This window comes from Trichosurus vulpecula, chromosome 5, assembly GCF_011100635.1.
Source record: "Trichosurus vulpecula isolate mTriVul1 chromosome 5, mTriVul1.pri, whole genome shotgun sequence".
NCBI classification, from domain to species: domain Eukaryota; kingdom Metazoa; phylum Chordata; class Mammalia; order Diprotodontia; family Phalangeridae; genus Trichosurus; species Trichosurus vulpecula.
Window position 1 is genome coordinate 67,200,251 of NC_050577.1, and position 14,773 is coordinate 67,215,023.

At 39.8% G+C, this 14,773-nt stretch overlaps 1 protein-coding gene across 1 annotated transcript in view; it reads right to left on the minus strand.

Annotated features, from left to right (window-relative positions):
- Window positions 1–6,410: 6,410 nt before the first annotated feature.
- MKX (mohawk homeobox) overlaps window positions 6,411–14,773 on the minus strand; it is a 101,741-nt gene continuing 93,378 nt past the window's right edge. Inside the window, exons 5-6 of the mRNA XM_036761064.1 lie at window positions 6,853–6,886; window positions 6,411–6,730 (exon numbers count right to left, since the gene is read on the minus strand). Coding sequence (XP_036616959.1) covers window positions 6,544–6,730; window positions 6,853–6,886 — 221 coding nt within the window. The 3' untranslated portion in view covers window positions 6,411–6,543. The remainder of the gene's footprint in view (window positions 6,731–6,852; window positions 6,887–14,773) is intronic.

Here is a 14,773-nt window from a genome sequence, read left to right on the forward strand (position 1 = left end):
GCTCATCTCATGTTTACAATGTGATTGATTCCTTTCTCTCCCTTCCCATGGCCACAGAAATGCCCGAATACAGATAAACACACATTTGATGCTTTGGGATGACATAGTAGACCCTGGGTGGTCCCTTGGTCCAGCAGCTCAGTGGGGCTCTCCTGTTTGCCCCCATTACATTAAAAATAAATAAATAAACCTGGAGTTGATAAGAAGGATAAGTCCTTTGGCATTGAACCCACTGGAATCAGCTTAAGGTCTACATTCATTTTGCCAACTCTTTCTTTTTACAATATGATCACCTCTCAATTATTCCTTCCTCTCAATAGAGCCCTCCCTCCCTTGTGACAAAGAAGTACAGTTAAAGCACTTTGATATTATCTGAATACATATGCTTCATTCTGCACCTGTAGCCCACCACCTCTCTTCAGAAGAGCTTCATTTTCTAAGATCTCTGATGTCACAATTTTAAATCTTGTTTTCCATTAAAGACCTGCAATATATCATAGCGTAGAAGTCATCAAGGCCAACTCATTTATTTTACAGGGCAAGAAACTGAGGCCCACAGAGTCTAAGCCAATTGCCTAATGTGACAAAGCTGGTCCAAAACAGAAATCAAACCCAGATCTTCTTCATTTCAAGTCCTGTGCTCCCTCCACACCATTACACTGGTATTGGTGGATAATCAACATATAGGAAAGGCACCCTGATGAACCTTTGGTTCATGGCATCTCAGAGTAACACAGCCTTAGAGGAGTTCTGGGAGCAGCCTGGAGGGGTCATCTGCTTAGCGTCTCAGTCTCTAGGCAGGACCACACCTAAATCATCCCAAACAGAATGGAAGAGCTTCAAGTCTGCTTGTACTCTGGTTGTTTATTTGTATGAAGCTGTGCCACCGAACCAAGTTGTTTTCCATGTATCTCCAGGCTGTTGCCTTTGTTTGTTAAACATTGCTGCTACTTGGGACCCGCCAGAAGGCAGCTCTTGGACTTTTCAGTCCAGAACATCTTGAGCAGATTCTCCATGAGCCAAGGGAAGAAATGCAATCATTGATGCTTGGAAATCCTTCCCCACATGGTGGTCATCTTGACCTGTGTCTGGGGACATGACAGCCTCATCTCTCACCAATGCACATAAGTGCCCCCTTAGCTCTCTCTTTCCGATTCAATTCAATCCCATGAGCCTACTGAGTACAAAAAGCACTGGGGTATGCCCTACAAAAAGCACTGTGTTAGAGGTTTGCTCTACAAAGGCAAAAATGAAAAACCGTGCCTGCTCTCATGGAGTTTGAGTTCCTCTTGGAGATAAAACATGTAAACAGATAAGCACATACCAGATCATTTGAGGAAGGGGAGAACACAAGGAAAAGCACTGTGGCACAGAGCAAAGGATGCTGAAGTTCCCTGGGAAAATTCAGGCTTGTGTCTAGATGACCCCCGAGGTCCCTTCCAGCCATACAGAGATGATCCTCTGATGCTAAAACACAAGTTTGAATCCCGGCTAAGCTGCCACTTATTACCTGCATGACCTTGGTCAATCGTTTAACTTCTTTTGAATCTCAATTTCTTCATTTGTAAAATAAGGCCAGCTAGATGGTACAGTATAGAGTCAGGAAGACCTAAGTTCAAATCTGATCTCAGACTCTTACTAGCTATACGACACTGGGCAAGTCACTTAACCCTGTTTGCCTCAGTTTCCTCATCTGTCGAATGAGCTTGAAAAGGAAATGGCAAAGCACTACAGTATCTTTGCCAAGAAGACCCCAAATAGGGCAAGGAAATGTTGGACGTGACTGAAAATAACTGAACAGTAACAACAAAAATAAATGGGTTGGAATATTATCTATCTATATTGTTCCTTGTAGTTCCAAATTTGTGAACCTGTGAACAACTAGAAGAAAGGCTTCTGTGGGAGATGGCTCACAAGCTGAGCTTGAAGGAAGCCTGATAATAAGTGGTGGAGACAAGGAGGGAGTACATTCCAGGCAGGAGGGGGTAGCCTGTGCAAAGACAGATGGAGGCAGGAGAAGGAATGCCCAGTGCAGGGGATGGGAGGGAAGTGAGCAGGGGAGTATCCTTAGAACTGAAAGTGTATAAAGGGGACTAACATGAAATATGAGGAAAGGAAGTTTATAGCAAAACCGTGAAGAGCTTTAAATACCAACCAGGACTCTGTATATTATCCTGGGAGCAGGATAAAAGACATTTTATTTATTTATATTTGCATTTTATTCATCCATTCATTTGTTCATTCATTTATTCATCTATTTACTTGTATATTTATGTATTCATACATTCATTTTACTCATTTATTCATTCATCTATTTGTCTGCTTATTTATTTGTTCATTTAGCTTTGCTGGTAAATGCTCAACAATGAAGTCTCACATGACACATTTTGAAGTTAAATTTGCATTATTAGTATTTCCTCCATTGCTTCTTTAAGTCTAGCCAATCAACAAAACGATAGATTAAGCCTTGATTTACAATTCCCTAATTTCTGAGGAATCAATGTTCACGCTGAAAATTTAACAGTTGGCACTTGTCAGCCCATCTGTTGGAGCTGGCATTGGCAGACCTCTGCCTGGAAGCAATAGTGAGCCACTGAAGTTTCTCCCACTGAGTAGTGATGGTTCAGACCTATGCTTTGGAAAGATGATTTTGGCAGCTCTGTGAAGGATGGGTTAAGGAGAGGGGAGATTCGTCCCAGGGAGAGAGTTTGTTGCCACAGTTTAAGTCCTCAATAGTGAAGGACTTTAGGGTTACCTTTTATTGGGTGGCCAGAAAGGGAGGTTGAGGGCTTTCTTTTTCTGTTTTGAACCTCTACAGGTACCTCAGTTTCTAAATGCTTCAGCCTCAGTCTCCTTTTTGAGTTTTTTGGTCAGCGTTCCTTCCCTGATCTCCCTCTTATTCTCAACCTGAAACTCACTTTCCTTTGTCTGTATTCTTCCAAAATATCCCCATCCATAGATACCCAAGTATAGGATACAATTAAAAAAACCTCCAGTAGTAGGAGAACGATCTACTTATTCCTTTTGGTAGCCATATATTCCATAAATCCTTCCCTGAGTCACTCAGTTGGTAAAGACACTACCACCACCACCACCACCACCACCATCATCATCACCACCACCACCACCATCATCATCATCACCACCACCATCACCATCATCATCATCACCACCACCACCACCACCATCATCATCACCACCACCACCACCACCACCACCACCATCATCATCATCACCACCACCACCACCACCACCACCATCATCATCACCACCACCACCACCACCACCATCATCATCACCACCACCACCACCACCACCATCATCATCATCACCACCACCACCATCATCATCATCACCACCACCACCACCATCATCATCATCACCACCACCACCATGTAGTGCTTATAAGGTTTATTTGCAAAACACCTTATATATTTTTTTCTTCTTTGATCCTCACCATAACTCTGTAAAGTAGATGCTATTATGACCCCATTTCACCGCTGAGGTAACTGATGCGGAAAGAGTTTAAGTGATTTCCCAGTAGCCTCACAGCTAAGTATTTCTTTTCTGCTCTGCTCCGCTCCCCTCCCACCCAATGAAATACACATAGAGCATTTTACACCTCTTAAATGCCACCAATCACATATTATTCTGTATTATGGTTATTTGTGTTCACATCATCTCCCCCTACTGGACGGTAAGTTGAATGAGGGCCGGGATTATATTTCCCCCAGGACCTAGTATAGAGTTCATGGAATAATAAATGTTTGTTGAATAGAACTGAATTGCATATAAATGTTCTTCCCTAGGTTATAGGAAAATGGGAACTCTGTATGTGATTCACAAGTTAGTTCCATGTTCTCCTTGCTCTGCTCTCGAAAGGGGGGCATAATGTGATGAAAGCCAAAACATCGGCTTAATTCAATGCTCTTCCATAATCTCTCTCTAAAACATGAGTCTTCATTTAACACACATTCACTGTTTCCCAACCTGGTCTGCCCCCAAAAGAAAATAGTGTGCATATGATGATTAAGGAACAGAAATTAACATTTATTCCAAAGCTGTCAAGATTTTTGGCAGTTATTAATTTTATTAAAATGATTACATATGGCAAAACAAGGAACAGCGGTAATAACGTTTCTCTACAATATAAATTATGACTTTGATTTTCAGCTGTTGGCTCAGCGTTGTTCAAGATTCTTCTTTTAAAAGGAAATGGTGGGGGGAGAGGTGGGGAAGAGAAGAAGCATTTGCATTTCCAGAAAATGTTAAAGCAGCGAGAGGAAAAATAAATTAAAGATAATTACAGTAGGAAATGATGCCAAGTATTCGTTAACTGTAAAATGAACTTAATGTGTTTATGGACCAATCTCCACACTTTGGCGATTTAAAAAAACAACATACATGTTCCACAATGGCTTATCTTCTACACTTATACTGAAAAACAAATTTGCTGCTGCTTAAAAAAAAATGACTACGCTGAATTAATATTCAAATGAAAATAGTCCGCATACCTTGAGCTGAAATGTTTGTCAAAACAAAACCAAAGTATTGTCACAAGATAATTAATGCCTGAATAACTTATGATAGTACGAACAAAAGTGAAATATTTGTTGTTGGTTTTCAGTTATCTGCTCACATTATGGCAAAATTCTGGATGTAAAGTATCAAAATGTATCACGGAACTCTGACTACCTGAAGACAACAAAACACATATCCATTTGTTCATACAGTCCTGGCGTTTACTTCTTGCATGGCACTTAGATGTCATTGCAAACAGCAATTTAGAAAAAAAAAGTAAAAAATATATATACAAAATATTTTCATATCAAATTATCTTTATCATACACTAAATAACCCCAACCCCCAAGGCTATGTTACAACAAAAAGTGTCCTACGAGTTACACTAAGATGGATTTTTTTTCTAACTCTCAAATAATTTAGTATGACTGGAGCAGACAAGGTTTTGTGAAAGTATTCTGAAACACAAAGGAGAATTTTATGATTTGCTTGCATTATTGGGGTGTTCATGCTTTCTCTTTCATACATACACACACACACACACACACACACACACACACACACCCATACTATTTCAGTTTTTTTTTTAAGGAACAGAAGAGGTTACAAATGGAAAAAAAAATTCCTATCCCATCTCCCCAAAAAATCAAACCTTTTTCATTTCCCTGTAGTTGGTATACTCTAAGTCATATTCAGAATTTCCACTGTTTATTCAACTGTTCCCAAGCTGATTAGGATATTGTTATTTGACTGAAGAAAATATGGTGTTTCCCCCTACCCCTCAATTTTTGTATTTATTCTTTTCACTCAATGGCAATTTTGTTTCAAAATTTGAACTTTTATATCCTTAATGCATGATTTTGTATCGGCCCTTAATCTCCTTGGCAAAATGTAATGACCTTTCAATATTACAGGGACCATATGCTTTTAATTTGCGGGTTGACTTTATTGTGTGTATGTATGTGTGTTTGGCTGTGCATACACACACATACACATATTTATCTCACTGTCTTTTTGCTCCTTGAAAGGTACATTATCAATTAAACTTCCTGGTTTCGCACCAACACTGTTTTGACCATGCCGTAGCTATATCCATTTCCATCATGGCAAGACGCTGAGTTCCAAAACAAGTAAGATACGGGACTACAAGTTTACTTCTGTACAAAAAGATTTTTTTTTTGGTTATTTATTTAACAGCTTTAAACAGTGTGTAGCAAAGCTCAAGAAAGAAAAAATCCAAAGTGAAATTTCAGTTGGGTGGAGGGAGTTTTCTGGTGAAGCTTGCCATAAGATGTCTAACTGAACATGGTGCATAGTTTAATCTTTTAAATTAATTTGGACACACTGTTTCTTAAATATACATATCATGTGGAGTATTGCACTTTTCAAAGAAGTGAGTTATGATGGTAGTGGATAATGTACTGCATAGACAAGCAAGAAACATGCACAACAAACTTAATGTCACTCTGAAAGATACATTGGACCATACTTAATACTGCAGAATTTTTAAGAAGGGGGCATTTCCTTTTAGTTGAACAGATCTCCAAGTTTTAAAATTTTGAAATACTGAATATATTTGAAGGGCACTCAGCAGTTATGGTTTCAGCCCTGGAATGGTCAGGCCCATCTGGAATAATACATAGACTAATAAGCATTATGGCATTGTCATTTTGAGGCATAACTATTCTGCTATGCCCACGTTATAGCTTATTTTTGGAAAGCAAGGCACTTATTGTAATAGCAATGCAGACATTTTATGCATAGTTTGAGTAACATAAAATAAGTTAATATTTTGATAAAAACTGATTTTTTTATAATTTATATGTCGTTTATAGAAGCAACTGGACAATTTATTTAATATAATTAAAAAAAAAGACCAAAAAGTCTGAAGGGAGTAACTGCTTTACTGACCATGTCGGGAAGGGAACGGTTTTCGATGCTTGCTCCAGGTCTCGGGTTCTGACTTTACAGAAATAAAAATGGCGTGAGGAATGTCCATTGGATCCCACAGTTAGCAAGCGCTTAAAATTGTTGGGCTAGTGGCACTTTAACAGTCTTGACCTCTGATATATGTGATGATTTCTGAATGATGCAGCTGGTGGTACCCTGCAGTTTGTCTTTTCCCTGTGCAAGATTAGTTAAGGCCATAGCTGCATTGATCTCCTTCCAGTAGGTTTCATCTTTGCTTGCCCCCTTTCTGTTAGCTGCGCTAGAGTTAAGCAAAACAAAACAGAAGGTCTTTACATGTCATGTGTGGCCCCACTCCCAAGCTCTCCCAAACTAGTCACCAATTATAACCTCCAAAAAAAAATTCAAGAACAGTTTCCTCACCTGTCACACTTATTGGATCCATTTTCCAGAGTGTCTGAAAAGAAAAGTAAAAATCAATTATTTCCTTTAAAAAAAAAAACAGAAATAAAAGTTCACTAGGGTAGGGTGCTGGATATGAGCAATGGTTCTTAATAAAGATAAGATTAGTGTGCCACATATTATCAAAAATCTCTTTGCAAAGATACAAAGACTGAAGTACCACCAAACAGAAAAATATGTAGAATCATAAGGAATTTAAAGAGAATTCTGTTCAATTTGACAAGCATTTTTTTAAGTACCTACTATGTGCAAGGGACTCTCCTAGGCACTGGAAATACAAACATAAAAATGAAATTGACCTTGCCCTCCAGGAGCTTACATTTTGCAAGAGGGAAAAAACATAGATTCAGATAAGTAGGCACAACATACATACGTACAAAATGGATACAAAGTAGATTTGAATCTTACTTGGTATATTTACAAAATGTGGATGGATCATAGGGTCTTTTCAAAGGCTGCCTGAATTAAAGCGTGCATCCGATCTTTAAAGTTACCAATAGACTAACAGCTTCAGTAGAAAAAAAGTTTTTTAATTTTGCAAAATGATCTTGACCACTTAGAGCTAGTCATTTTAATAAATTCATTTTTTTTCTTGCCTCAGGAAAGGGCACTTCTGATTAGTATGTGGGCCACTATTGGGACTTTTAAAGTCTAGACCACTAATCAAAAGACCGAACAAATCTCCAACAGGCTTATCTCCTTCAGAGTTCTCTTTGCATCTTTGGATGACGGTCAAAGTACACATATGGAATGGATGGTTTCTGTGGGTTTGAACAATAGTGGTGTCATAGGTTGACTCTGGGAGAAGCTGAGTTTTACCCAGAGAATTCTGCAGACCCACTCTTTGGTTTTTAATCATCCTGTCCAGACCCTGAAAATCCTTAATATTGGAACTAGCTATAGAGAGCTCTTCTGACAAAAACGGGCACAAGCCACACTTTAATTTACCCCTATAACCATCTGGCAATTTTCTTTGTGTACTCTGGAAAAGGCTCGTATAGGAAAAATGAAAGGAAACAAATTCCAAAGGCCAGTCAACAAATCATCTGGTTAAAAGAAAAAAAATGAAGTTCAGAAGTAGAAGATAGAGATGATATAGTCAGAAGTTTTCTAAAAAAGATCTGAGGCCAGGCATAATGGCAAATGCCTGTAAAACCCACCTCTAATTTAATATAATAAATATGGGCAGGCTAAGACTGGTGGGTTGCCAATCAGTTGTTGTAGAAAGTTTAGCACCAATATGGAGGACTTCCCAAGTGGGAGGCCACCAGACTATCTAAGGAGGGGCAAACTGACCCAGATCAGATATGGAGCAGGTCAAAGCTCCAATCAGTAATACGATCAAGTCATTGAGCGGCCTCTAAACTTCTAGCTGGGGAGAGATAGAGAAACCCAGTGGCAACAAAAAAAAATTACATTAAAAAAGATCTGGTATAGAAAATGAAATTTTAGTGCAAAGATTTCATTTTGGGTCCTAAAAAACATATCCTCTTACATCAGGCTGGTGTACATGACCCTGTACTTGCTAAGTCTTTAATAAGGGGCTGTTAAATTGAGTTGAGTTCTGCACCACTTGGGGAGCTGAGTGGGTAGGATATATGATATCTGTAGAAGTTGTAGTGTGAAAGAGAGGTTTGGTATCGTATGCTTATTTGCAGATGGAAGATCTACTGGGTAGAAGGGGCAAAAAGGCAAATTGAAGCTTGATGTCAGGAAAAGCTTACTGACAATTCTAGCGGTCCCAAGGTGGAATGGCTGCCTGAGAAGGTCAGGCATTTCCTCCTCCTTGGAGGTCATTACTGGAAGGCTGGAGGGCTGTTTGCTGGGGATGATGGAGGGATGGGTTCTTTTATAATGAAATGGGCTCTGAGGTGCCTCCTAACATGGAAATTCTGTGATTCTAGGACACTTGCCGTCTCACCCCTGACCAGTCAAAGGTAAAGGAGCTCCATCTATACATCAAGACAAATGCTACATCTTCTTGTTAAGAACAGAAGTGGGATGATTGTCAGGGAGACGGACTTCAGCTCAATATGAGTTCAAATCCAAGGTCTGCCAACGAATGCCTATGTAATGTTGAACAAGTCACTTCACTAAAATGAGGGAGTTGGATTAGATGATCTTAAGGTTCCTTCTAGCATGAAACCTATAAAGAAAAACTTCCTGATCATCAGAGAGATGCAAAAATGAGACGGAGTGCTTTGAGGATGGGGTAGCTAGGTGGCGTCATAGTACACACAGTGCTGGGCCTGGAGTCAGGAAGACTCATCTTCCTGAGTTCAAATCTGGCTTCAGACAATTACTAGCTGTATGACCCTGGGCAAGTCATTTAACCTTGTTTGCCTTAGCTTTCTCATGTGTAAAATGAGCTGGAGAAGGAAATGGCAAACCACTCCCGTATCTTTGCCAAGAAAATCCCAGATGGGGTCACGAAGAGTTGGACACAACTGTACAATGACAATACAACTGCTTTGAGGGTCCCTGTTCCTAAAGGTATTCAAGTAGAGGATGGAGGATTACTGGCTCACAACTCTTTGGAAGAGAGTAGTGATTTGGCTAGGCACCGGACAAGATAATAACAACTCATATTTTCTATAGCATAGCACTTTAAGGTTCACAAAGCATTCTCCTTTCAACAACCCCATGAAGCTTGAAGTACTAGTAATTTTGTCCCCACTTTACAGATGAAGAAACTGAGACTTGGGAAGTTTACATGGTTTTCTATGCTCACACATCTACTAAAAGAACTAAGACCTTAGCCCAGATCACCCCATTCAAAGACTTTTTACACTAAACCATGCTCTAAGGTTCCTTACACCACCAAGACTACAATAAGGTTGTTAGGAGGTGAATAATTGGTGGAGAAGGCAGAAGGAAATTAACCCCAGCTTGGCCCAGGAGGGAGAGCTCACATGGGGATGATGTTGGGCCTCCAGGAAGAATTTTCATAAAAACCCATAAGCGTCCGTGCAATGGCTGGCATATGAAGGGAATGCTAGCAGATGTGTCATCATTATCATTATCGCACATCCATCTATTGCCAACTCCATATAGAGCACTGTGCTGGGCATCAGGTGCACAAAGGCAAGGCAATCTCTCTATCCTCAAAAGTCACTTCCCAGCTCACCCCTTGTGGTAAATTGACCTTCTCTCTCCTTGGCCCAGTGTTGTATTTCCTTCCTCTGCCCCTGTCTGCCATTCCTATAAACACTCCGTCCCATGTGGTGATTCCTCTAGTTATACAGCCAATGGGAGTAGGATCAACAGTCTCCACAGAAGTCCTCCTCGGATGCCTCATCACATTGCGAAGGTTCCCCTTGATTCTGGGAGGCAATGCTAATGGAATCTAAGCTTTGGCTGAGCTGCAAAGGCCTTGAAGATAGGCCAAAGTTTGCTCTTTGACAATCAGCCTACTTAATACATAGCACTTCCCCATCAGAAGGTTGGCTACTATGCGATGAGTTTTTGACCATGGAAATTATGAAAAAAAAAAGACAAAATACAAAATGTCCCTTTAGTCCTAGGTCTTTCACCCTTCCACTACTACACAGTGGTAAGAGTGGTAGGGGTCAGCTAGGTGGCACAGTGTATACAGCACTGGCCCTGGAGTCAAGAGAATCTGCCTCAGAGAGTAACTGTGATGCTGGGCGAGTGGCTTAGCTCATTGTCTCTGCCCTGCCCCCCCCAAAAAGTGATAGAAATGGGACAAAAAACGAAAAGAATAATATAACTTTAATAACTAACATTAATATAACTATTGGTCATTTTAACATGTGAGCTTTTTTCAATGACCAATAAGCTGAATGTTTCCCAACATTACTGGGTAAATGGAACCAAACCCACAATGACCTTTACTATGAATGAAGCCAAAGAATGAAGACAAAAAGAAGTTGCAGCTATAAGGTAGGACATCTCCCAGGTTTTCCTCAGAGAAGCCAGCAGAGGGGCTGATGGCATCACTTCTGTCATACACTCATAATCAAGACACATTTTGTGATCATCTTGACTTCTAGTTCTAAAGACGAGCATGATGAGAGTTGCAACTCATGCACCCACAATTCCGAGCATGGAATGGGAGATGGAGACATCTGATGATGAACTTGACAAGATTCTGCATACTAATACACCCTTTGGTATCTGATGACTTCAGTGCAAAAGAGAAAAGAACAGTAAAAAACCATGATGGCAAATGTAGCTTCAGATAGAAAAATAAAAGAGGATAAAACCTTGTAGACTACTTGGAAATCTCAGACCTGACCATCACAAATACTTTATGTAGGTCAACAAGTACTTGTTTTATACCACACACCACACAAGCAAGAAGGTACAGTGGATAGAGCCTATATAAGGTCAAGACCATTTCAAGTACCACCTCTGACACATAATGGTTATATGACCCTGAAGGGAGATACTTAACCCTTTGGTTGCCTCAGGCAACTTTCTCTGGTTTCCTTCAAGGCTCAGTTCAAACACTACCTTCTATAAGAAGTCATTCCTGTTCCTCCTAGCTACTAGCATTCTCCGTACCAAAGCTACCTCGTATGCATTATGGTATATACTTTATATGCATATGTTGCCATCCCATTAGAATCTAAGCTCTTAGAGAACAGGGACAGTTTTACTTTTGTCTTTGTATTCTCAGAAATTGGCATACTACCTGGCACACCGTAAATGCCAAATAACTGATTTCTTTTTTTTTTTTGAAGGGGGGAAGGGAAGGCAATTGGGGTTAAGTGACTTGCCCAAGGTCACACAACTAGTGAGTGTGTCAAGTGTCTGAGACCAGATTTGAACATAGGTCCTCCTGACTCCAGGGCTGATGCTCTACTCACTGTGCCACCTAGCTGCCCCCCAAATAACTGATTTCTGATTGGTTTATTTACATTGTAGATCAAGTACTCATCTGCAATGGAAAATGGAGTTTCATCAGTGGGTGTTCCTTATACCAAAGCAATCTACATGTCTGGTCTAAGAAAAGCATTCAAGTCTCTGTGAGGGTATTTGAGATGAAGATAAAAACGGAAGTCTCTGCCCTCAGGGAACTTCCACTCTATGGGGTGGGTGAGGAGACAACACGTATAAAGTCAAGTTAATACCAAATACATACAAAGTAATTTGGGACATTGATGGGGCAGGCCATAAAAGGTTCATATGGGAGGTGGCCTTTGAGTTTATGGGAGAGAGCTATGTCAAGAGGCGGAGGTAAGAAATGAGAGCATCCTAGGCACTGGAAACGAAAAAGTCTGTGCAAAAAACCACAGGCACGTTGGTGTCTGGATAGGGCACTGAATTTACAGTCAGAGTGAATGAGTTTGCACCCAGCTTGAGATGCTTACTAGCGGTAGAATCCTTAGCAATCCCTAACCTCTCTTGTAATTTCTTCATCAGTAAAACGAGGAGTTGGACTCGATGACCTCTCATGGCCCTTTCAGATCTAAATCTATGATCCAGGAAACGGAATGTTGTATTTGGAAAGAACAGGCAAGCCAAAGGCTTTATTAATTCATCTTATATTATAATAGTTTCACTAGATGGATAAGAAAAATCTTTGTAGTTCAGGCATGGCTTCAGAACCTGTGCTCTTTATAGTTATTGCACTGGCATTTACCAACCTGCTGCCACCAGCTAATGCATATTGCAGGAAAAAGGAGAAAATAATCATCATAAAAATGAACATAAATAGACATATAGTGCTTTAAAGCGTTGAAAACCCTTCCCATCCATGGGCCCATTTGTGCCTCACAACAGCATGTGAGGTAGGTACTGCAGCTATCATTTATCTCTATTTTAATATTTTATCCATATTGATATTTAGTCCTATTTTAATCTTTTATTTTCTCCCCAACTACATGTAAAAACAATTTTTTAACTATTTTAGCTATCCTTATTTTACAATGAAGAAATTGAGGCCTATAGAATGTAAGTCACTTGGCCATGGTTGCATGGTAAGAAGGTATCAGAGATTGAATCCAGGATGTCCTGACTCAATCTACTATTCCTTGATTAAATCACATTTTTCTCTTTAAACAACAAACCATATTATAGCGGATAAGAAATTCAGACAGCTGGACTCTCCAGTATTTAACAACTGATGAGGCGCCTTTTCCTACCTCACTGAATCACAGAATTTCTGTGTTAAGAGGGACTTCATTGACTTTCATATATAAAAAAGAATTCCCACTACAGCATAGCCAATGAGTGGCTATGAAGACCTCCAAACCCAGGGCAAACCAACAGGCAACCTTACAACAAGATTAAATCTACCTCTTTTTAATTTCTACTCATTGCTCAGACCTGTACATCAGACTTTTCCCTTTGGGGCCAAATAGAACAAGTCTAAGCCTCCCTCTTTCCAAGTAGCCTTGAAGGCATGAATTCATATTTCTAGGCACACAATATGCTCTTAACAAATGTCTGTGGGGTGACTGATTCCTCTGACAGTCTTTAAAAGTATTTGAAGATAACTATGAAGACCCTCCAAGTATAAGCCAAAAGAGATAGGGAAATCAACTCAGTTCTACTTATTAAGTGCCAACTAAGTGTACATCTCCCTCCGATAATTTCCAGTAGGAAATCTCTGATAGCTGACAAAGGGTGATCTACAATTCTTATCTCTCACAGTTCAACTGTATCCTGTCCTGGAGGTCACTGACTAGATTTCTGGTAGCCTCTGTAGCTTACTACATCTATGCAGGACACCAGCCATATGTTTCACTTCACTCCCTGGATTTCTTACTGGCCTGCAACCCCCTAGACTTGCCCACCTGGAACCATAATCAAGTCACTTCTGTTTTTAGCTCTTTGAAAGGATGTGATGATCATATCTTTATATAAGATTCCTCCCTCCAGCTTTCATTCCCTTTTCCAAAAAAAAAAAAAGGTACAGTTATCCCTTCCACATCTCAAGTTTCCCATGGCAGTTTCAATATATCATTGGTCAGCACAAGAAATTAAACGGGAATTTTGGGGGGAGTTTTGTGGAAGCTGTGGATGACATACAAAGGCCAGCAGATGACACAAAGTTTAGAAACTCAGAAAGGTATAAAATATCTGTATAGTATTGTATAATATCAATGTATCATTTAATACCATAATAATATTCAGATTTTTTCCCTGGTATGAAGGGGGGGCAAAAAATTTTACGTGGTTTTTCCAGATTGCTGGGGTGCTATGCCTCTAATCTCCATGACATAAAAGGGATAACTATATTTTTTTCTCAGTTTCTTCTTCTTCTTCTTCTCCTTCTCCTTCTCCTCCTCCTCCTCCCAAAGCAATTCCTTTGGAGCCTGGAGGCTTGGGTTCAAATCCCAGCTCAACCAATTACTGAATGGACGATCCTGGGCAAGCCATTTAACTCTCAGCCTTAATTTCATCTGTACAATAAAGGAGATTAGACTAGATACTCTCTTGTTTTCCTTCCAGTTTTAATCCTATAAAAAATTTTAAAAATCCAAGTAGAAAATTAAAAGATTGGAAGAGAATTCATTACTTTGCTTTGTTCTTTCATATAAGTGCTATATTATCTGCGATATTTATTCACCTTGGTTATAATGTGGCTGGCACATTAAAGCATCTTGAGTCCCAGGCAAAAATTCCAGAAATTATTTGTAACCATATGCTTCATAAATGGTAAAAATTATGACAGCTTCTTTCCCCTGGCAATGCAATGGTAATTTGGGCAATGTTTAAAGCTGGAACAAAGACATAGGGATAGCTGGCAGGGATTTATTCCCTTACTCATACGTGAGCTTGTTGACTACTTTCTTTTCTGACTTCCTCAGTGAAGACCAGAACCCAAGTGACTAATGAACACTTCTCAAGATGAATATGATCTTAGTCAAGTAGGACTGCCTATGGGTGAAGAGGTTTTGGTTGGAGTGGG